This window comes from Vanessa tameamea, chromosome 31, assembly GCF_037043105.1.
Source record: "Vanessa tameamea isolate UH-Manoa-2023 chromosome 31, ilVanTame1 primary haplotype, whole genome shotgun sequence".
NCBI lineage: Eukaryota > Metazoa > Arthropoda > Insecta > Lepidoptera > Nymphalidae > Vanessa > Vanessa tameamea.
Genome location: NC_087339.1, coordinates 2,432,754 through 2,458,375, shown reverse-complemented (window position 1 = coordinate 2,458,375; position 25,622 = coordinate 2,432,754). Strand labels below are relative to the sequence as shown.

Below are 25,622 nucleotides of genomic sequence, written 5' to 3'. Positions count from 1 at the left end.
TAGACATACCATCGCGCACTTATTTGAAGATAGTTTTAAAGTGTACAATTATACTGTAGTACATTATTTTGATCTACCTCGTAGGGTTCAGCGAGCGTTTGCAATGTAAGCGCAAAAAATGTGTTCATTTACGACATCACTTCAGAAACCTCTAAAATGATCAGTGTTTCTCTACTATATTGTGCATGTATTATACATATAAACCTCCCTCTTGAATCACTCTATCTATTAAAAAAAACCAAACCAAAATCCGTTGTGTAATTTTAAAGATCTAAGCATACACAGGGACAGACAGCGGTAAGCGACTTTGTTTTATACTGTGTAATGACTTTGTTAAAACGTCGCCAGCTTGGAAACTATAGTGGAATCTAAAGACCTCGAACGTTGCCGTAATTTTTATTACCATTAAATTTGGTGAATTAGCGTTTTAAGTTCAAACTATGTATAAATACATACAAAGTCGTTTTTTTTTTGGATTCAAAGAAACGTAAACCGGCCATTGGCGATTCTATTGAAGAAAAAAAACATCGTTACAGGTCGGAAACCTAAGTACAATAGTGGCGATTTGTTTTTAGACAGTCTCAGAGATCACGTAAAAACGTGTCGTGTATTCCAATAATTTGAACCAAAATAAATCTGACTTCAAACAATAATACGAGACAAACTTAATGCGAGCTGAGTATAAAATCATCCTAGTTCACAACATTAGGGGTATTTTTATTATTTCATATTTAAATCATGAATCCTTCCCAAACATTATTAATGGTACTTATTAAATGGCGGAGCTCTGAAGAAATAAAAAAATACAAACGAATTGAGGTGCACCTTCGAAATCGCCTCTACCCCGAGGGTTGTAGGGTTAAAATCTTTAAGCCCTTAATTAAATATACACTAAGTATCCACTCTATATTTATATCATAAATGCTTTGATACGTATCTAATCATTTTTAATCAGTATCCCAAAAAATAAGTTTCATGTTTCGAACTTAAAAAATGACGGTCTTCCATACAAACTTTCAACCCCTATTTCGCCCCCTCAGGGGATAGAATTTATAAAATCCCGTCCTTAGTGGATGTCTACTGAATAAAACGATCCTACTACCAAATTTCATGGCCCTAACTTATTATTAATAGTCTACGCTCGGCGATGATAAAATAGTCAGTCGGGACATGTTATTTTATGAATACACATTAATACTTGAAGGAATAACTTTGTAGCACTTTTATACGAAAAAGACGAAAAATTTTTCCAAGTATCTCTCGAATCAACGCATCTTATATTTTACTAGCAACTCGCCCCGGCTCCGCACGGGTGCTATGCTGATACTAAATATACCACAGAATGTCTTGCAGAGGCCATATTGATCTATATTAAAAGATTTAGACATATGTCACGATAGTCGACCTCAATTCAATCGAAAAATAAAGAATTTCATTTGCGCTCAATTCTAATCAAATCAAATCAAATCAAAAATCTTTATTCAATATAGAAGTGTTTACACTTGCTTATTGATTGTCAAAAATCTACCACCGGTTCGGAATTTAGCACCTCGGACCTGAGAAGAACCGGCGAAAGAAACTCAGCGGGATATTTTTTTTTTTTTTCATTTTGCATGTACAATAATTATTATATTTTAGTTATTTGAAACAGCCTGGAGGCGATCATTTCATTCCCAAGGTGTGCAGTCAACTAAAAAGTCATTAGTGTTGTAATATCCTTTAGCACACAAACGCTCTTTAAAGATTCTTTTGAATTTTATAATTGAATAATTTTGAACGTTTTCTGGGATCCTGTTGTAAAAACGTATACATTGCCCCAAAAAAGAGTTACTAACCCTGTGTAATCGGGTACTTGGAGTAACAAGTTTATTCTTGTTCCTAGTGTTAATAGAATGTACGTCACAATTTCTGGGAAAATCGTTTATGTTTTTGCGTACATACATAACATTATCAAAAACAAATTGAGAAGCGACAGTCATTATTTTAATTTCTTTAAATTTATCTCTTAACGAATATTTTGGGCCCAGGTTATAAATTGCACGAATAGCCCTCTTCTGCAGTACAAAAATAGTATTAATGTCAGCTGCATTACCCCAGAGTAGGATGCCATACGACATTATACTGTGGAAATAACTGAAGTACACAAGGCGAGCCGTATCCACATCAGTCAAAAGTCTAATTTTTTTTACCGCATAGGCTGCAGAGCTGAGTCTATTCGCCAACTTATTTATATGGGGGCCCCATTGGAGCTTAGAGTCTATTGTCATACCAAGGAACTCTGTTGATTCTAAAACATCTAATGCTTCCCCGTTTAAGCATACACTCGTTTTGACACATCTTACATTGGGAGTAGTGAATTTAATACATTTAGTCTTTTTACTATTTAACATTAAATTATTAACACTAAACCAATTTACTATTTCAGAGAGAGTATTGTTCACATCGTCATATATTGAAAGACGTCTTTTTATTTTAAAAATTAAAGAAGTATCATCAGCAAACAATACTATCTCGAGTTTATCACCTAGGAGATGTGGCAGGTCATTTATATAAACAAGGAAGAGGAATGGTCCAAGAATTGATCCTTGAGGGACCCCCACAGTAACTGGAGACCCGGGAGATCTCTTTCCATTTACATCAACCCTCTGAATCCGATTGCTCAGATACGAAATCAGAAGACTGAGTGCAGTGTCCCTAATTCCATAATGACGTAGCTTCCTGACCAAAGTTTCGTGTTGCACGCAATCAAAGGCCTTAGATAAATCACAAAATATCCCTAAGGCATCCTGTGACTCCTCCCAGGCCCTGTAAATATTTTTAACGAGCTCAACACCAGCGTCAGTTGTCGAGCGACCCCTTGTAAATCCAAATTGTTTCTTGTGTAGCAACTTGTTATTGTTAAAATGTATCATATGGTTTATCTTATTAATTATTATTTATTATATAATAGTTTAAAAAATATATTGTATTTCGTATTTCTAATTATTATGCTTATGTTTAATTCATATTTTCACTAATTACATCGTGTAATATGATAATGCACGGTGAGACTACCTGTACGTAGTAGAACTTTTGCCTTGACAATTTTGAAATGTAATTTTTTATTTTTTATTTTGGATGTGATATTGTATCTGCTGTTGGTTGTCATAATGAAAATAAAATAAAATATTAAATGCACAATGTATTTAAGGTACTTAATTGGATAAAGATCAACGCTGTATTGCTTAAAATCGCTTCGAAAATAAGCCATTATTTCACGTAAAAAGTAAAGGATAAAAAATGGTTAGTGCGTTATCCCTAAGAGATAGACATATACCATCGCGGACATTTTGAAGACCTTTATAAGGTTTACAATACTGTAGTACATTATTTTGATCTATCTCGTAGGGTTCAGCCAGCGTTTGCAATGTAAGCGCAAAAAATGTGTTTATTTACGACATCACTTCGGAAACCTCTAAAATTATCACTGGTTCTCTACTATATTGTGCGTGTATTATACATGTAAACCTTCCTCTTGAATCAATCTATCTTTTATAAAATACCGTATCAAAGTCTAAATAAGCATACACAGGGACAGACAGCGGTAAGCGACTTTGTTTTATACTGTGTAATGATGATGGTAAGCAATGAAATACGGAATTTCGACCAATAGGCGGCCACCATTAGATACGTAAATGCTATAAATAAAAATACTTAACATTTACCAAATGATTATTTAATGGTATACGTTTCCAGTAACCAAGAATATTGTATAAGATCTTTTTTTTTTATTGGACCTTTTTTTGCAGAACCTTCACAGTATATATTTTTAATTTGATAACGATGTCATAAATACAGCAATTTAAACATATAACATAGTGGATTTAATAGTGCGAAGTATTCGATTTTTTTTTTTAATTTTTATCGCTTGCTATTCGTAAAGATAATTTAAGTCAATTAAATTTTTATAACAAATTAATAGTTTTACTAATAGTTTAAATGGGCCAGTAGTTAAAGCACTCGATCTTAATGTACCACTCAACTTCCATGTAGTCATTTTATATTTAAAAATCATCTTGTGCTTCATGAAGGAAAACATCGCAAATATGCTTTTTTGGGATATATGTAGGCGGGAATGGACTACTTGGCAAGTGGTCATCCCAGAAGATATACTACACATGCCTTACAGCTTCTTGGAAACTAAGATGTCCCATGTGCCTGTAGTTACACTGACGAACAAAACGACGTCAAAACGAAACACATTAGAACATTGAAAATATCTTAAAATAGTGTTAACCAGACGGTCATAAAGCCCTAACACTAAGAAAAAGTACCGACATTATTTTATGATATATGTTGGCGGGCGAGCTTATGGGCCACCTGATGGTAAGTGGTCACCACCGCCCATACACAAGTGGCGCTGTAAGAAATACTAACCGTTCTTTATATCGCTAATGCGCCACCAACTTTGGGAACTAAGATGTTACGTCCCTTGTGCCTGTAGTTAAACTGGCTCACTCACCCTTCAAACCGGAACACAATAACACTGAGTACTGTTTGGCAGTAGAATATCTAAAGGTGGTAACTACCCAGACGGGCTTGCACAAAGCCCTACCACCAAATAATGATCAGAATCACCGATAAACATAGAAATTACCTGTCTGTAAACGCTGTCCGCTGCTTCCTGGCCGTATGGGTGGACCGAAGTTCCAAAATCCGCCGCCCGATTCCTAATCGGACCTCTCGACACGAGAACAGTCTGCAACTTCCTTTTCCTCTTGTCATCTTCTTTTACTTTCTTATCGGGATCGACTTTTAAATTCTTCAACGAATCAATGAGCTTCAGTTCATCTCGTTCGTCCTCTGAATCGTTTGCTATTGAGAATTTTTCCGCGTATCCACTGTCTTCAGACGAATGTGAATCTATTCTAGCAGATCTGTTGTCGTCTTCTATAATCTTATAAGAGAAGTTATCGAATTCATTTTCTTCTTCTTTTATTTCGGCTTTCTTCTCTATTTCTAGTTTATCGAATTTGTCAAGTAGGACTGATATCGGTGCTGCGGTTTTCTCTGTCGGTTTCGTCGTTATCTCATTTTGTACTTCTCTCTTTTGCTTGACCTTGTCTTTCTTCTGGAATAGGGCCTGGAAGGGTTTCTTGAGAAGATTCTTTATTGATTTCTTGTCGTCAGCCATTGGTGAATGCGGTTGAAGGTTCGACACCTTAGGACTTCCCATAATTGATTTAATCTATAACGCTTCCAAATGTTCTGGCATCTGAAACAATTGTTATTTCTTAATTAAAACTTTGTAACAGTTTAAGAAAACAGGTTTTATATTTGTAACGAAATTTAAATTTAGAATGATTCGAACGTTTTTTTATACCTATTTTTTACCTATTCACCAAAAACGAAAATCGGTTATCAAACAGATATGGAAGAGGTACTGTTGAGGTATTCTACAAGAAGAAACACGAAATTCACTGCAGAGGACGCGGAATGTCAAATCAAATCAAAATATACTTTTGTAGGAAGCACAGCCTATATAAGGCGTCGACGAGTTACACTCAGTAACACCCCACCGACTACGTTCTGAGCCGAGATGCGATCTCATAGGAGACCCCTCAGGACGAACGTCACTCTCGAGCCCGAAAGGGTTCACCTTAAGGCAGAGTTTTAACACTCGCCCCAACGTTCGGTGACGCTGTAAAGGCCAGTAGGGCCAACAGCACTACTTCAAACAAGATACATCCGTACACTCAGAGGCATTCGTTCGTAAGTCGTCGGAGGGTTCACTCGCTTGTCAATCCAATTATTAATATTCTATCTAAATTGTTAAAGTTAATCGCCTGATATGTATTTTTAGCGAGTAGTCCTCGCCTCCAATACGGTGTTACGTCATAGGATGTCATAATCAATCTCACATTATTATATATATAAAGATTACAATCGAAACTATTTATTTTACATAATTATGTACTTATAAAATTATTGTTATTATTAGTTGTTTAATAATTTGTTAAATTCTAATTGATACTTTTTTATTTGGCAGACTATTTAAGACAGGCACAAATACTTATACGTACTTCTTTTTTTAAAAAGATAAACTGTCACGAGAAATTATGACATAATTGCGAGGGATTGTAAAATATATTTGTTGGACGATTATTATAAAACGTGATTTTATTTTGTTATCATAAACTACTGAAATTACAATATATATATATTTATAATAGAAACTAAAAATCTAATATTTGGAATTAAGCAATTCATTTTTTTTTTCTTAAATCCTCTTCTGATCTTTTACCTTTAAGAAAGGTTCAGAATGTAGATTCTACCAAGTTGAACCGGCTGGAAACTCAATAGTTATATTTTCCAATATTTCAAATACAAACGATACGATTGTATATAATACATCCTGCTTGAAAGTCAACAAGTAGCGCCACGCATTTTTATAATCTGTCTGATATGCAATATTGACAATATTGGTTATGAAATTTACATGGCACAAGTATCAAAATGGCGTGTCAACGTAGATCGGTGAGGTACAAAATATATGTTGCAGAATCGCACTCCTGAACCGTTATGTTTCCTTGTTTATACATAGATTTAGTTTTCAATACCTACGGTATTTTACATAAGTTATAAATGATCATAAAAAAATATGTAATATGTATATATAGATATACGAATAAATCTATTAACATAGCAGTCTAGCAAAAACCATCACGACATATTAATGACATCTTACATAATACATCGAAACACAATTACCATCAAACACTATCCATGTTCGAGATAAACGCGATGGTGTGGGAACTCCATATCGTAGATACACGCGGAAATATTGAGCATAAAGATTTTTTGTCCTCGCCTGATTTACCTTCGATAGCATGAAGCATCCTATTCAGTAACGCGATCATCTACCGAGTTACGATTCGACTTGTCAATAAAACTAACATATCGACATAGTGTGAAACACATTCGGTTTCCGTCTGTACTTTTGGATCTTTTGAACTACGCGACGGATTTTATTGAGGTTTTCATTAATAAAGAGAGCGATTCAAGGAGGTTTATATGTATGTCATAGTTGAGAGAGGTCGATGATTTTAGCTTCCCTAGCTGGAAATGATAAAAGTTTTTCTTCTTATGTTTGTTTTTTTTATTAAAAAAGGTTGCAGCTAATACTTGTTGACTTTCAGACAACATATATTATATAAAATTTTATTTAACCAACATAATGTATTTCTAATATTGGAAAAGATTAACTACTGATTGTCTTGCCGGTTCTTCCCGCTAAAATCTACATTCCGAACCGGTGGTAGTGGCTTTTGTAGTGATAACTTCTTATGAGAGGGTAAACCGCTTCGTTACGTAACGCGTTACGGCGCCAGGATGTCTGGCTTCCCTTTCTCTTACCCATACGGCAGCGGGTGGGCTCCTCTTCTCACTCTAACCCACAGCGCTAGCCGTATTTCGGACAGACGATTTTTTTAAAGTTATCACTTCTGTCGGGCGTCCCGAGTTTAAATAGTTCTATAAAATGACGATTCAAAAGAGCTTGTCTAAAGCGTACTTGAATAAAGTATATTTTTAATGATTTATTTACGCGAGAAGTCGAATAGTTTATTTTAAAATAAAAATTTTACCTTTAAAAGGCTATAAATGTCTTGACTTCGCGTTAATATAAAAAACTAAATATATCTGTAAATACTGGGTAACATCTACGCATAGACGTATTTCATTCATTACGCAACCACAGCTCTGTTTACTTAATATTGATCATTGAAATACTCGTTATGTGTAAATAGACGTGATTATATAAGTGAATGACTTAGTTACGTGCACTTTCTTATGACGACTTCAGTAAAATAACGCCCGAGTACTGCTGGGAGTTTTTTTCAGAAACGGTTTTAAGAACTAGTTATTTTATAAAGAACGAACGAACTGTTTCTTGATTATATGACATATAGCTTTAAAACGAACGAGACGTCACTCGGCACCGGCGGCCGTCGTTTTGGTACTGCTTCGCGAAACGTTTTCGATCACGTGTAAGGACTATTATTGTATGAATATTAATTACAAATTATTTAAAAATATTTCTTAACTTTTTTTTTTAAATGCAAATAAGCACGGAACATAACGGAGAATTAATCCAAATAAATTATAAAGTCGACTATTTTCAAAATTATATAATATGTCTCCAGCGTTGAATATACATATTTCAGTAAAGTATCGTAAGTATAATAATTTCTCGAACCTATGAAAACAAACCGGTTTTTTTTATAACCGTTTCAAAGAACTGTTTTGTGAATGTAAAAAACTGGTTCGTTTCGTTTTACGTAAAATCAGGAATGACCCAGCACTACGCCCTAGGACTGTCGAATGTCAGTCTGGCCTTGACGACACATGGTGCGCCATCTTGTTTATTCATACTGGTTGGAAGAGTGTCAATGGGAGTCGAACGGCGCTCTAGTGAAGCGTCGATGGCAGCGAGGCGGCCATCTTGGATCGAAAGTTACATTCAAGATTTCCCGCGCACCACGTATGCGACGAATCGCTAATTTCCAACAATATCTTTATTATTTTGTAATAGATTCATTGATTTATGTGTGTTTGTGTATATGATTTATTAACGAATCGATATTGATGACTATTGTGAATATATCTGATTGATTTGTTTAATTGAAAACTTACTGACTTTGTGCATCGTTCAGATATAAAATCGTTTGAACATACGCCCACTTATCTTGAATAATCCTGATAGTGCCAATAAAATGTCTATACATAAATATTCTATGATATATTGTAAACAACTTGTTTATTATTAAGAATATAAATGGATAGATCTTCACGCTTAAACTGCTGAATTGATTTTGGTGATGTTTGGTATGGAGATAGTTTCGAGTTAATTCTTTGAGGGAGTTTAAATGGTAGGTCACGGTTTGTGCCATAGTTAAGTTTTATCACGCGGGTAACGTCGCAGGTTAAGCTGATCTTCTATATATCTTGTATATCGATAAGTTTATAAAGACAGTTGTACTATTGAAAGTGTTTCAGAGGTTTTAAGGTGAAAATTATCATCCATATACTAATATAATTAATGCGAAAGTAACTGTCCGTCTGTTTGTCTTTCACGGCCAAACTGCTGAACCGAATTTGATAAAATTCGGTATGAAGCTAGTTTGAACTGCAAGGAAGGACATAGGTTACTTTATTATACCTAACACCTGACCAATTCCTAAAACGCGAGCGAAATAGCAGGCAATAACTAGTACATCATTCAACGTGTAATATAGTCACACGTAGTCTGTCTTTTTAAATATAGGTACGAGTTTTTTTGTATTACCTAACTGAGTAAAATTACTAAAGCTATATACATAAACTCATACCAAAATACGCAGCGCGTTTTGGAAAAGGTTTAAGTATATAATATTATTATATATAACTACCACCTAAACTACTGGACCGATTTTGATGGTTTTTTTGTGAACGTTTGAGTCGGTTTGAATTTGTTTTGGATTAGACGAAACGTGGGGGGAGGGTTTTAGGATTATAAAATAAAAATAATATAAATATTTTTTTTATTTTAATCATACGAAGACGGGATAAAATATTTTTAAATATCTTAATAACTATTCCTGTGATGCCGGACCTTGGTCAAGGACCCCTTCGACGTCTGAAGGGAAACATTGTGCACTCTGAACCCCGTCAAACGCCTAAGCACGGCTGTTAATGCACGAGGAACCTCGAACCCACCTGCGGGGGGTGATATAGTTTTTGTCATTCTACACTACATATGCAAAGTAGCGAATATCTAGACAGCGCGATTCAGAAAAGTGACATTTTCGATCAACGCCATCTATCGTTACCAGATTGTATTAACGCAATTACAGATAATGTACAAATCTACGTTTATCGCTCTTTCAATTACGAAGAACCGTATCAGATTACGTTAACTATTTTACGAGAAAGCGACTGAGTTATTCTATTATATATTCTATTTATATATTATAGATAAAGATATACAAGCGTTATAATGTTGTAATTGTGATTATAATCAGCAACGCCATCTAGTGATAAAAAAACACACCTTCGTTTGATTGAATGATATCTGGTTGAGTTATTGTATTTTTAATCTAAGTGTCATTCTTTGAGAATGAATTTTCAGTTCAATTTAAATTAAAAAAAAAAACAACCTACTTAAGATTTTTATCGTGCAAATAGCACACATTTATATATAATGTAGAAATATAATTCTATCTGTACGAGTTGTTTGTTGACAACATAAATACTGGGGGTAATTCTATTCTAATCCTTATGTTGCCCTGATCGATTACAGTCACGGTCAATCTCAACGAAGACCAGTTGACTACGCAGGACAGGTTATAGTTCATAAGTGTGTACAAACACTATATAAACCAGACGGTAAATCTGAGTGATATTCTACCTCCAAGCAGCTGTAGGTATTCAGTATTGTTGTGTTCCCGTTAAGGGTGTGCCTGTGTAGTTACAGGCACAGAGGACGTAACATCTTAGTTGTCAACCCAATGTAAGGAATGGTTAATTAAAGCGACATTGGCGATGGTGACCCCTCACCATCAGGTGGCCCATTTGCTCGTCCGCCAACCTATATCAGAAAATAAATAAATATTACAACGCATGGTGCGCCATCTTGTTTATTTACAGGTTGGAACAGTGTCAATGGTAGCGAGGCGGCCATCTTGAATGTTCGTCGATCCAAGATGGCCGCCTCGCTGCGCCGTCAAATAAATAAATTAGAAACGACTGGAAAGAAATTCAGCAGGATCTATGACTTTACGTGCTACAAAGATTGTACACACTTCAAACTTCCCGACCGGGTTTTTACTGAGAATTTTTCGCTAGACGTACCCGATAACTTTTGATAATATAGAAACGGAATGGACAAACGTTAAAATGGCAACGATTTCGATTCGATAGTGACCATTCGTTAGTAGAATTTCCCCTGTTTAACTTCAGCACAAGCCGAGGCTATTTATATATAAATTTTCATCGAATATGTATGTCTATAATTTAAAATAATGCCGCTTACATATTCGTTATATATAAGCGCGTGTACGTCATGCATATAAATAATTCGGTTCCTGTGATCTTTGTTCGTGTGAAGCTTGTAAGACTTCATTGGGTTGACTATTCATTATTCGGATAAAGATTAATGCTGTATTGCTTAAAATCGCTTCGTTTAAGTCATTATTTATCGTGAAAAGTAAACGATAAAAAATGGTTATTGTTGGTTATCCGTAAGGGATAGACATACACCATCGTAGACTTTTTATTGTGTACAATACTGAGGTACATTATTTTGATCTATTTCGTAGGGTTCAGACGTTATTTACGACATCACATTGGAAACCTCTAAAATTATCAGTGTTTCTCTACTATACTGTGCGTGTATTATACATACAAACCTTCCCCTTGAATCAATCTATCTATTAAAGAAAACCGCATCAAAATCCGTTGCGTAATTTTAAAGATCCAAGCATACACAGGGACAGACAGCGGTAAGCGACTTTAAAACTAATTGAAATGAATATTTTCGAAGATATTACAGATTTAAAACGCAGGGACGTAGCGGTTTGTATTGTCTGTCTGAAAGTCTGTGAACGTGCACCCGCGCGAAGCCGGGGCATCATATCATCATATAACTTTACGATGAATTTTCGATCACTATACGAACGGAATTGAAAAAGTATAATAAATAAACAGATTAACATTCGAATTTATTGTTGATACTGTTTACGCTCGAAGTAATTATGTCGCTTTCCTTCCTGGAATTGTATTAGTGAAATTAATAATAGATGTGTACTACGATGAAGTATATCTTGGTGTTCTGCCAACGCACTCGTGAATAGCATTTAGCCTCAACATATTATGTTCATGTTGAGTCAGAGGTTACATGGACAGATTTATTTTTAGTAAAAGAATTTTATATTACTTAAACAATAGAGATTAATTTAATTTCTCTATGAACGTTTGCAATTATATAATTTATCACATTGATAACATATAAAAAATATATTTAATATTTTTTTCATTAATATCACATATTAACATTCTTGATATGTCATCTGTTTTCGTTAAGGGCGTCCGTATATCGTGACGGCAAACGTCACTACGCTCTTTTATGACGTCACGTCTCTCCTCCCTCTATTGTCTTGTGTGTGTGTGTGACGTATTGTTATAAAAAACATAAATAAATTTTCTTAAAAAAACTCAGTTTTTAAATTGGTTTATTAACACCGGTGAAACCGGACGGAGCAGCTAGTATTAAATTAAATATATACTAATTATAAAGCCAGAGTTTGTTTGAAAGCGTTAATCTCAGGAACTACTGGTCCGATTTGAAAAATTCTTTCAATATTTTGATAGCATTTATCCTCAAGGCTATACGTCATCGCTACGACCAATAGGAGCAGAGTATCGATTAATATTTTGCAAAGAGAGGGGGCGGTACGTTTCGCAGCGATTGTATGTCAGAATCAATATAGCCGAGCGAAGTCGGGATGAGCGGCTAGTGTCACCTAAAATCACAGCCTGTTTATGATCCACCGTTGGGATAGAATACGGAACAAGGAACAGAATACGGGCTCCATAAAGAATAACTAATCACGTGAAAATTCAATGGTTCCCTGGATGTAAACCCAGTCTTCATTTAACATGCAGGCGTTCTAACCACTGGATCGTCTCGACTATGTTAAATATCTTGTAAAAATAAACGTATCTTAGTCGTATTAAAATAATCTTTTCAATCGATCTTTTCATTACCATTTTATGTTACCATTGTCGTACCGTTCAGAAGTGGTAAGGCTTTAATTAAATTGTAAGTCTATCGAAACACCAATCAATTGTGACGCGGACGTTGATAAAAACATTCTAAATATAAAATTATATTAGGCTGAATAATTACATTTCAAAGCTAGATTTAAAAAAAAAAAAAAAACAAATATATTTGTCTAGATATAAAATCAAACTCAAATTCCTTTTTTCAACATGGAAGCATTACACTTTCTTATTGATAGTCAAATCAAACACTACCACCGGTTCGGTAAAGAAGAACCGGCGAAAGAAACTCAGAAATTTATTAAATACGTATATTGACCGCCGAGATGGCCCAGTGGTTAGAACGCGTGCATCTTAACCGATGATTTCGGGTTCAAACCCAGGCAGGCACCACTGAATTTACATGTGCTTAATTTGTTTATAATTCATCTCGTGCTCGGCGGTGAAGGAAAACATCGTGAGGAAACCTGCGTGTGTCTAATTTCAACGAAATTCTGCCACATGTGTATTCCACCAACCCGCATTGGAGCAGCGTGGTGGAATATGCTCCATACCTTCTCCTCAAGCGGGAGAGGAGGCCTAAGCCCAGCAGTGGGAAATTTACAGGCTGATTATGTATGTTTATGTACGTATATTGAATATGAATAGAAACAGCCAGGAGGCGATCGTTTCATTCCCAAGGTGTGCCATCAATCATAAACTCACTAATTGTATAGTAACCTTTCGCACACAAGCGTTCCTTAACAATTTTTTAAATTTGGCAACAGAAGCATTTTGAACGTTCTTTCTTGGGGGTACAATCTTGTTTTATATAAAAGTTTATGAATTTCGGTTATGTGGTTTGAAAATCAAAGAGCAACAGACAGACAGAGTTACTTTCGCATTTATAATATTAGTATAAACTAGCTGTGCCCGGGACTTTGTTCAGTTCGCAGATTTTACTATAACTTATGAATTCTGTATTAGGCCTTTGTGATCTTAAGTCGTTGATGGGAGGCACCTGACGTGACGGCGGGGTGGTGGCGTGCGCGAGGGCCGCCCGCGGTACTGGACAGTATTTGGACATTGCAGCGTGACTTTATCATAGCCAAAGTTACTCCTTATTAAATCAGCCATCAGCCAGTGAAAGTCGCGTCAAAACCCAACCGTTCCAGACAGACAGACAATAATTGTAAAAGATGTAATTTCGGTATATGGACCGTGTACGAAGCGGTTATTTTAATATTACAAACAGACACTCCGATTTTATTATATGCACGCATAGATTACAAAACGTCTCCTTAGTTCACAGTAAGCACTTATTGCTTTAAAACATACTTTATAACATAATATACTTTCCAATTCGCTTGTATCTACAATTTTTCAAACTTTCACTTTTCGAAAGGTTGCGAATCATCAAATACTTAAAATTTAAGACGTTTCGGATGAAAACCAGAAGCTAAGAGAGCCTGCTGTTCGTTACGGTTTCTGTTCACAGCATATGCAAGCTTGGCTAGAAATGAAAGGGCTGGAAGAATGAACTCCAAGAGGCCAAGCGTGTTTGTGTTGCGGTTGGAACAGTTGGAAATGATCGCAGGTTCGAATCCCCGTGTGGAGGCCTATGTCATATGGAATGTTGTTTTAGGGTAAAGCAGCTGATGTTGAAATTGTATTTGTGCTGGGACTGTAAGAACATAGTATCAGTTTTTTTATATTTAACGCCTGACGACTAAGTCCTAAAAAGGAGCGAAGCCGCGCGACAACTAGTGCTTAAAAATATTATTCATAATGTAAATTTTCTACTGCTGGGCTAAGGCCTCCTCTGCCTTTGAGGAGAAGGTTTGGAGCATATTCCACCACGCTGCTCCAATGGTGGAATACATATGTGGCAGAATTTCGTCGATGCTGGTTTCCTGACGATGTTTTCCTTCACCGCCGAGCACGAGATGAATTATAAACAGAAATTAAGCACATGAAAATTCAGTGGTGCCTGGGTTAGAACTCGAAATCATCGGTTAAGATGCACGCGTTCTAACCACTGGGCCATCTCGGCTCTCCAATTTGAACAATACAGGTGAACTCTCATAATCCGAGGGGACGGCAAATCCGACACAGGTGAGTTCAGACGCTGGACTAACAGATATGTTTTCCAAGGGCGTAAGAACTGCTATTTTCAAATTTCCTTGAACCTTGAACATTTTGACCAGGGAATTGAACCCACAACTTTTTTTTTTTTTTATGGCATTGGTAGGCGGACGAGCATATGGGCCACCTGATGGTAAGTGGTCACCACCGCCCATAGACAAAGGCGCATATCTTATAAAAACTTATCTGCGGTCCTATAAAATCTAAATACATCTTTGCATATGACGTATTCTATCGATCAATTTGAAGGCTAGAAGATAGATCAAATGTTTTACATAGATCTTATTTCTTAGTCTCTAAAGTCGATTTTTGTTTGATTGATTGACTAGTGTATTTAGTACCTTATATATAACGGAACGAAGGTCGTTATCATATATCATGTGTTTTATGTTTATAAATATTTCGAGAATGTTCCTGATATGAAATAGCAGTATTTAAATATACATAGTAAGGAACACCCATAATCAAAGGTATAAAACTGGCGCGCAGCCCTGTCACGGGCTCATTGGTCGGTTGTCGGTCGACGAGGAAACATCGCTCAAGTACTTTAAATGTCAGTGTTAAGCGGGTAGTTGTAAATCGAATACTCTGTGTTTTTTTTTTGTTATTTAATGTTTAACGGTGATTTTTTTGTTCCATATGTTTACTTTTATATTTGTTTATTAGAATAAAAAACTGATTGTCACATTATTAATTGTCATATGGTTTTTTTTTTTTAATAAATTTTTAACCAAATTCCTAAATATATAATAAAAAAACAAACACATATTTATACACATAAATGTGAACTGAATATTATGAGTTTTTTTTTAAAGCTGCGGGGCCTCATTCAGCTTTGACGCCCCGGGCAATGTCCGCCACTGGCCGTTGATACTGAACTTCGACTCTTTCCGGTTGCGTCGGTTTATGGTATCACCGGGTTATAAGAGTAGGTAAATAGAGAGTGCATCTGTTTGGACTTGTGCACTATATGTCCTGCGTGGTTTAGCTGGTTTCCCATGAGATTAACCGCCGTGACGATAGAATTTGATGAGTAGCTCCCTTCCTAAACGGACTTGCACAACGCCTTACTACGTATACTCTGAGCTTCATCATAGATGCAAATTCTAAAAAGTCTCTTGTCCTGCGGTTTTCATATAATAATGGTCACCCTAAGGTCATTAGGACTGTTTACATTTATGCTAATAATGATTAATATATCTCTGTTTACAGGACGTTTATCCACCGTTTTGTTTATGTTATATTCAATCGTAGCATGTTTTGTCTATCACATCTAGTCATAACATTATATCTATAACAACGTTATATATTATAGCTTCGTCCAATCACAAGAGGTATAGAGGCACATAAATAAGTTTGACATTGAATTGACACAATATCATTGGTCGAGGACTTGAACAATCTGTTCCATCCACGTTCTATGTAAATCTTATGGAACTTTGTCGAAGTGTATCGAAAAAGATTGTTCTAGAGAGGAATCTGGAAAATGTTGATCCAACTCCGGCCAAGTCAAAAAGATTTTAGCAAACTTTAGGAATTATTTCGTGCGATTTCTTTAAATTCATACGGAACAACCTTCGTACTAAAAACATTTTTTTTTTATGGCATTGGTTGGCGGACGAGCATATGGGCCACCTGATGATAAGTGGTAACCACCGCCCATAGACAAAGGCGCTGTAAAAAATATTAACCATTGCTTACATCACCTATGCGCCACCAACCTTGGGAACTAAGATATTATGTCCCTTGTGCCTGTGATTACACTGGCTTACTCACCCTTCTAACCGGAACACAACAATACAGAGTACTGTTATTTGGCGATAGAATATCTTATAGGTTATTGAGGAAAACACAAAAAATATCTTCCGTTGATCCCCTCTTTTTTTACATTGGTTCAAAGAATTCTTAATTTTGCAGCATCAACAGGGAACAACCAGTCGCTTCCAGACACTCCAATTTTATTATATATATAGATAACAAAATAAATTTGTTGTGCGTCTCATCCTACTTATGTTTAACCAACAAAATTAAACCAAACTTGGCGACACATTTGCAATGTAAATCCAACTGTTGGCAGTTGGCCCAGAATAAGGTACTTGATGACAATGAACATGTCTTGCCTTCAAAGTATTGTTTGAAAAAATTCAGACGTATCTTTGTTGGACATGGTTTTAACTGGGATCATTCGCTCTCATTTGCATATTGGAATTAGAGAACGCGAGACGAATGTTAAGTAAACTTGGCAGGATATTTTGCCATATGGTCGTAAAGTTTGGTCAACGGGAAGCACCCGAGTGTTGACTGATTAAGAATGAGCTAGTGAATCCGTATGACGTTTCTTGAGTGAGATAGTGTATATATATGAATGACGTTTTCCCAGAAATCAACAATATCAAGATTCTTTATCTCTAATATAATCTTGTTATAAGTAATATGCCTTATCTATCAATGTATATTGATATTATCATTATTTTTTTAATAGGTAAATAATGCCATCGTTATATAACAAAACTACGTTCCAAAATTCCAAATGATGTTACCAAAATTTATGTCACTAAAACTAGATTAACTATCAAAATATATATGTAGTCCTAAATTGCGGAAATGGGGAAGGGGTTAGCCTAACCAACTGCTCAGGAGACATTGTAGCGCACGAATTTACTCTAGTCCACAACTTTTATAATCCAATGTGACAGCAAATCGAACTACCAGGAAATTCAGGCACAACGACTTTAAATGTATCCGGTGTTACACACAACCAACTTCCAGACTTCAACTAACATTCTATCCGCTACTGAAAAATATCGAATATTTGATATTGGGTCCAAAGTTTGAAACCAGAAGTATGGGAACAGCACCATAAACCAGCTAAACTTTTTCATCCTTTACTTATCTACTGCTGTATGCCTCCAATGGCACGCCACTGAGCTCGATTTTCAGCTCCCAATTTCCATTCCAGTCACTTTGCGTACCTAGCTGGAGGGCTTACGCTACGCTTGCCAAGACGTGATCTCCATTCCAGAACACGACTCCTCCAATGATCGTCGGTTCTGCGAATTTACCACTGTTACTTCAGCTTTTGGTTCAATCAGATCGTCGCGTTTTGGACTCCAAACACAAATCTTCCAAGCTCGCTGAGCGCTATTTGCTATTGGAACACCTTTCTGCCCATAATAACTCATCAGATATAGATTTCTTTGGGTACGCAACGGAAGAGTTTTTCTGATGAGAAAAAACGAAACAACCCAATGTTTATTTATGAATAGTAAATAAATCTTAAAATCTATTTTCTAATTTGTCTGTTGAAACGATCATTTACATACAACAATACAAGACGAATCTATTTAAATGTTAATCTAGTTACATTACAAGGAGCGTTATCTATCGCCGCACAAATAATGATAAGCGTTTAAGAATGCACTTGAACTGAGCCTTTAACTAAGGAGATAGCATACATTAATAATACCATTATTTCCCGGTAGAGTTTTGCGCAAGATTCAAGCGATTTATGTATTAGAGATCTCGGATCGAGATCTATTTGCGCAGGCAAATGGGCCAACTGATGGTAAGTGGTCACCACCGCCCATAAGAAACAATAACCATTCCCTACATTACACCAATACGCCACCAACCTTGGGAGCTAAGATGTTATGTCCCTTGTGCCTATTTGTACACTGGCTCACGCAATCTTCAAATCGGAATTCAACAATACTAAGTTTCCCTGTTTGGCGGTAGAATATCTGATGAGTGGGTGGTACTTACCAGACGGACTCGCACAAAGCTCTACCACCAAACTCAAACTCAAATAATATATAATATTATAATTAAAAATATAGATTATATTAGTTAAACAATTAAATATAATTTAAGCAATCATTTAATAACATCAACATATACAGTACACGCGCCTCACAAAGACAGCAGAAAGCGTCTGGGGAGACAATGACGTCATAAGACGACGTCATGACGTTTATCACGACGTACGATTCGGACTTACTCCCAAGACGACGACAGATGTCAAACATATGCTGTTAACTAAGGTACGTATTACATAACACGCACCCCCTAAGTCTAAGAGACTAATCTCCGATTTGAAAGTTAATCCTAATAAGGTTACTAACCCTTCAAGATACAAGGTGAATGAAGAAATTCAGTATCATCGTGAATAAGCACTTATTTAACCTTGGTGACTAACACTTGATACGTTATCATGCTCGTAACGGCATGTTGCTAGAAAGGGATGTAATGCTGATAAGGATATCAGAACCATCACCTGACTTGTTTCATCATTTTATGATTGCTAGTCAATAGAGCTGTCATTAGCTTTGTTAGATAAAAAATAGATTAAAATTACGCAAAAGGTTTTGATGCGTTTTTTTTTAATAGATAGATTGATTCAAGAGGAAGGTTTATATGTATACATGCTCAATATAGTAGAGAAACACTGATCATTTTAGAGGTTTCTAAAGTGATGTCGTAAATGAAAACATTTTTGCGCTTACATTGCAAACGCTGGCTGAACCCTACGAGGTAGATCAAAATAATGTACTATAAATATGTCTATCTCTTAGTGATAGTCCACGGCAACCTTTTTTTAACCTTTACCATTTACGAGAAATAATGGCTTATCTTCGAAGCGATTTTAAACAATACAGCATTAATTCTTATCCAATTAAGTACCTTAAATACATTGTGCATTTAAAGATCAATATAGCCTTTTCCAGCGTGTAATTGAAATGAATATTTTCGAAGATATTACAGATTTAAAACGCAGGGACATAGCGGTTTGTATTGTCTAACAACTGAAAAACTGTGAACGTTGTAAATTATTCTGTAGTATATTTTATTGCATGCTTCGCTAGCAGCCCGTAGCATTGTGCATGTATTATAGATATAAACCTTCCTCTTGAATCAATCTATCCATTAAAAAAAACCGCATCAAAACCCTTTGTGTAATTTCAAAGATCTAAGCATACACAGTGACAGACAGGGGTGAGCGACTTTGTTTTATGCTATAGTTTTATACAGGGTTATTGGTAATTCGACGTATTCCCGTTAGGAGGTAATAGGGGTGAGTATTTGCGATAATTTTAACCCCCATATGCATGCAAAAGTGAACCATTTTTGAGTTTTTTCAAAGTAAGTCAAAAATACAACTTCAAAAATTTATTAAAAAAAAAAGTATCAATTAAAATCTATTTTTTTCTTCTGATTTATAAAAACGATTAAACACTGGATATTTTTCAATATATCTAAATTGATAATGTACTTATATGCTGTATTTATTTTTGTTTCAATTTTAATTTGAATTGTAAATATATATATTTATTTTTTTTGTGTATAAGCTTTCAGTGGAAACTTGATTGATTTGTGTTTTATGTTATTTTTGTTTTATATTACAGTGTTTTTAAAATTGTTTGTTTCCCAAATAAATAAATATATAAAATAAATATTTTTTTTATTATTTTCCCTCAAATATGCCTGAAAAACAAAAAAAGTCTTTAAGAAACTTGTTCTGCAGATTAATTTAAAAACATAATCGTTTACTTAGCTTTCCGAAAATGTATAAAAACTAGGAATTTATTTCAAAGCAACCGAAATAAAATGATCAGAAAGAACGCTGGTGAAAATTCGTATTCGAACATGACCGAATTCGTACTAAAGGTCGCTCTTTAAAATTCCCACAAAATTGATTTAAAATAATAACCAATGTAAAAATGTTACTTATTTACTTACTTACTTATTTAATACAAATTTAAAATAAAATTTAGATACATAAACAGTTCAGTAGCTAAGTTACAATTAAGATATTTTGTAATTTAGCCTAGTTCTTGCTCGAAGTGACTTCCCCTATTGCGAACGCAAAGTAGCAATCTTTTTCTAAGTTGTGACTTAACTACCGAACTAGTCAAATTATTCCGCATTGTATTTGAAGCGTTCATAATTCATATTTTGATTTCTGATTTCTTCCGAGGATGACACAGGCGAGACGTCATAAACTAGTGTATTTAACAAATTATTTTTTGTTACTGTTTTAATTCAAATGGTATTTTTAACGTTTATCCTTATGATCAGTGCGTTATCATATTAAAACAAACATTGTGCCAAAAATCTCGGTCAGAGATTGTATAAATAAATTAACATATGTATCAACTTCAACAAACCGATATTTACGACAAAAACAACACGAAGATAAGTTATGATATCATATCCTGCATTTAAGCCAAGTTTTTCGTATTGGTGACAACATTGGATCAAATATTTGGGTCACGTTACTTCAAATTAACAATTTGTACGTATTATTAATCAATTATATGTCTTAAAACATTTTTATAAATATACAGAGTCGCACTCCATAAGAACTAAAAGAGCCAACTTCATTATATCATTCCTTTATTCATTATATCTCCCTTTGAGGATGGGGAGGAGGAGGCTTCGGGCATATTCAACCACGCTGCTCCAATGCGGGTTGGTGGAATACACATGTGGCAGAATTTCGTTGAAATTAGACACATGCAGGTTTCCTCACGATGTTTTCCTTCACCGCCGACCACGAGATGAATTATAAACACAAATTAAGCACATAAAAATTCAGTTGTGCTTGCCTGGGTGTGATGGGCGGTTAAGATGCACGCGTTCTAACCACTGGGCCATCTCGGCTCTTTAAATAAATAAATAAAATAAATAAATATTGGACAACATCACATACATTACTCTGATCCCAATGTAAGTAGCTAAAGCACTTCTGTTATGGAAAAACAGAAGTAACAACGGTACCACATACACCCAGACCCATGACAACATAGAAAACTAATGAACTTTCTCTACATCGACTCGGCCGGGAATCGAACCCGGGAGCTCTGAGCGGCGTACCCATGAAAACCGGTGTACACACAACTCGACCACGGAGGTCATCAAATCTCTTTGGATGCAGAACAATACAACATACGTACCAGAACAATATTCATAGTTTTTTTTAGATGTGGTGAAAACGGTTACCCGTCGACATCGAATCGATGACATCTGACATTACAACGACATCCAATTTTAGATGTGTTTCGATATATCGAACACATCTAAAATAAATAACCTAATAAATAACCTAAGTTCTAGCAGGTGAGACCGTCTCGTCATGACGTTTACCGTCACGACGCTTTTAAACTGTCACGTCTCTCCGTCCGCTTTATATAATCTATTCCAACCGTAACAGGAGAAATGCCAAATAAACAACACTTGACAGCAAATTGACGCGACATCATTGGTCGAGAGCTTGATTAATCTATGATATTCACTATGGATTCGCGAAAGAATGGCGTTTTTAACGTCGACGAAACCGTTATCGGAATTTTGGAAGTAAAATTAAAGTGGATATAAGTAGTTAAGTGTAATAGTGTTGTATTATAAATAGAGATATGTTAATCATAAACTCTTAGTAGTGCACAGTATAGCTGAGTTATAAGCAAATCGCATGAAATAAGTAAATCAAAGGTATATTTATTTCTTGTGTGTGTGTGTGTTTATTACCAATTCCCTATGTCTTATTTATTGGTTATCTTAAATCTCATATTATAAGACAAGAGCTAGATGGAGCGGAACATTGTACAGCAACGAAATCGAAAACAAATACCCGTCGATACGAAACGACATACAAAAAAAAGTTTAATACGTTAATAGAGCTGAGAAAATTCATTTATATACAATTAAATATTACTAGCTAAGCGCACAGAGTTTACCCTTTCGAGTAGTGAATTAATAAAAGTTATCCTTGCCCTTCCCCCGGACTGATACGATCTATCACTACGCCGAAATTCATCTAAACCGGTTCAGCCGTTTAACTTTGAAGAGATGGACAGTTACTTTCCCGTTTATAATATCGGTATAGAAATTATGAATTTAATTAGTATTTGTTGTGGAGTTAGGACTTAAATATATTTACATATCGACATAAAATATTACGTAATTTAAGACGTCTTTGTGTACCACATACCAGAGTATTTTACCCCTTAGGGTGAATATCCAGAAACGCTTAAATATGAATATATTTATTTTCAATCTGTTGCCCAAAAAAAAAGGTTCATGTTCCTAACTTAAAAAAATTCAACCCCTAATTCACCCCCTTAGGGCTAAAAACTCCAAAATTCCCTCCTTAGTGGGTGTCTAATCAATAAAACGATCTTACAAAATTTCATGGGGCTACCTTTAATAGTTTACGCTCGGCGATGATGAATCAGTCATTCGGGACATGTTATTTTATAAGTACAGACAGATAAATTCAATTGTATTTTAATAGCACGACCTCGTATTTGAAATGATGGAATGTCAAATTCGAAAATCTTTATTTAATATAGAGTTTACTTACTTATTGATTAAAACCGGTCCCGATAGAAATACCTCAGGCCTAAGAAGAACCGGCGTATGACACTAAAACGATCATTTTATCCGATCAATGTCCTCACTATAACCGGAGGTAGCTTCACTTTAAATAGTTTGTTAAATGACGATTTAAAAGTGCTTGTAAAAGCCTACTCGAATAAAGTATATTTTGATTTTTTTTTTGACTATTTGGTGGTAGGGCTTTGTGCAAGCCCGTCTGTATAAGTACCATCAGGTATTCGACCGCCAAAGACCAATATTTACTATCGTTGTGTTCCAGCTTGGAGGGTGAGTGAGTCAGTGTAACTACAGGCACAAGGGACATAATAAATTCCCATATAGCATGCACTTTTCAAAATAGCGTATCACTTTAAGTTATTAACATTTCACGAGTGAGAATCGAAGTGAGTTTCAGTTTACGAGAGTAACACTCCATATCGGCTGCTATTTACGCTACCTACATAAGCGTATTGGTGACAATATTGGACCCAACATAAGATCAAACTTCGAAGTCAAATTCAGTTGGTTCAAATATTTGTTCCATTAGTTTTATTGTACGTCTATTACAAATATTTGATCAAACGTTGGTTGTATTAGTAATTTTACTTGCGTGACTGTTGATATTTTCAATTGGATTATTAAAAGGCGATTTATTCTACGAGATTATTTGCTTTAATGGTTTTCTTTTAATTATATAACAATAGAGGCAATGTAGGCCCCTCGTCGATTAGGGGCCTTTCATGATAATCGGTTTACTAGTTAAGAAGTGAAAGCGTAACAAACAAATTAACTTTCACATTTTTTAATATTAGTTGGTACTGTTGTATATACACAAATAACTGTTTAATAAACGTTAAAAAAATTAAAACGAAATTTCATACAAGTAGACTTTTACAAGCGAGCAAACGTCAACCTGAGTTCATATCTAAATTATAAACAAATTAATTTTTGGTTTTTCCAATTTAACAACAGAACCCTAATAAATGCTATAATTATCTTATGACGTCAGAATATTCCTTATGTTACGTTTTCCTTTCATTTCAAATACCCATCAAACTTGTTTATGTTATATCATTTAAACGACGAGGAAAATAAAAGGGGAGCCGATGTTCTTTATTGAGGTTTGAGGTTCGTATCAAATTTTATCAAATACGTTTCAGTGGTTCCGTGAGAGGCACAGATAGAGTTACTTTCGCATAAAGAACTTGGCGCACTTCAGCGAAGTTGTTATCGAAGTTTTGGAAGTAAAATTATACTGTATATAAGTAGTTAAGTGCAATAGTGTTGTATTATAAATAGAGATGTATTAATCATGAACTGTTTGTAGTGCACAATATATCAGAACTATTAGCAAATCGCATGAAATATGTTAATTTAAGGTTTGTTTATTTTAACTCCTCCTGCCATTGGAATGCATATAAAATTATTTCTGATGAGACAAATTATTTTATAAATAAAATCACAAATACTATTATATACAAATATATTAACTTCATATTATTTTATCAGACAGGTATCCTGCCTAGAGGTCATTTGATTACAAAGATCACGCTGTTGCGCGTGGGTTCGTATAATCTAATTATGGGTTAATTTGCAAATGGAAACTTCTTAAAATATACATTTAGTGCACATGGGACGATTTAAGAAGTGATACTTCTGTTAAATGAGGATAAATATACTTCATTATTATAACATAGTATTAAACAAAGTCGCTTACCGCTGTCTGTCTGTCCCTTTATATGCTTAGATTTTTAAAATTACACAACGTATTTTGATGCGGTTTCTTTTAATAGATAGATTGATTCAAGAGGCAGGTTTATATGTACAATACATGCACAATATAGTAGAGTTACACTGATAATTTTAGAGGTTTCTAAAGTGATGTAAATGAACACGTTTTTTGCGCTTACATTGCAAACGCTGGCTGAACCCTACGAGATAGATCAAAATTATGTACTACAGTATTGTACACCTTAAAAAGATCTACAAAAAAGTCCGCGATGGTATATGTCTGTCTCTTAGGGATAGCCCACAACAACAATTTCTTATCCTTTACTTCTTACGAGAAATAATGGCTTAAACGAAGCGATTTTATGCAATACAGCATCAATCGCTATCCAAATAACTACCTTAAATACATTGGGCATTTAATATATATATAATATCAATACGGCGTATTTACAGCGTGTAATTTAAATGAATACTTTACATAGCGGTTTGTATTGTCTAACGACAAATACCTTTGAACATGACATTCTGTATTCTGTAGTACATTTAGTATCAGTACCGCAAGCCGAAACCGGGGCGTGTCACTAGTTAATTTATGA

General features: G+C 35.0%; 1 protein-coding gene across 1 annotated transcript in view; it reads right to left on the bottom strand.

Moving 5' to 3' along the window:
* Positions 1-25,622, bottom strand: part of LOC113391350 (uncharacterized) — a 52,381-nt gene that overhangs the window by 15,221 nt on the left and 11,538 nt on the right. Inside the window, exon 2 of the mRNA XM_026627284.2 lies at positions 4,637-5,254. Coding sequence (XP_026483069.2) covers positions 4,637-5,215 — 579 coding nt within the window. The 5' untranslated portion in view covers positions 5,216-5,254. The remainder of the gene's footprint in view (positions 1-4,636; positions 5,255-25,622) is intronic.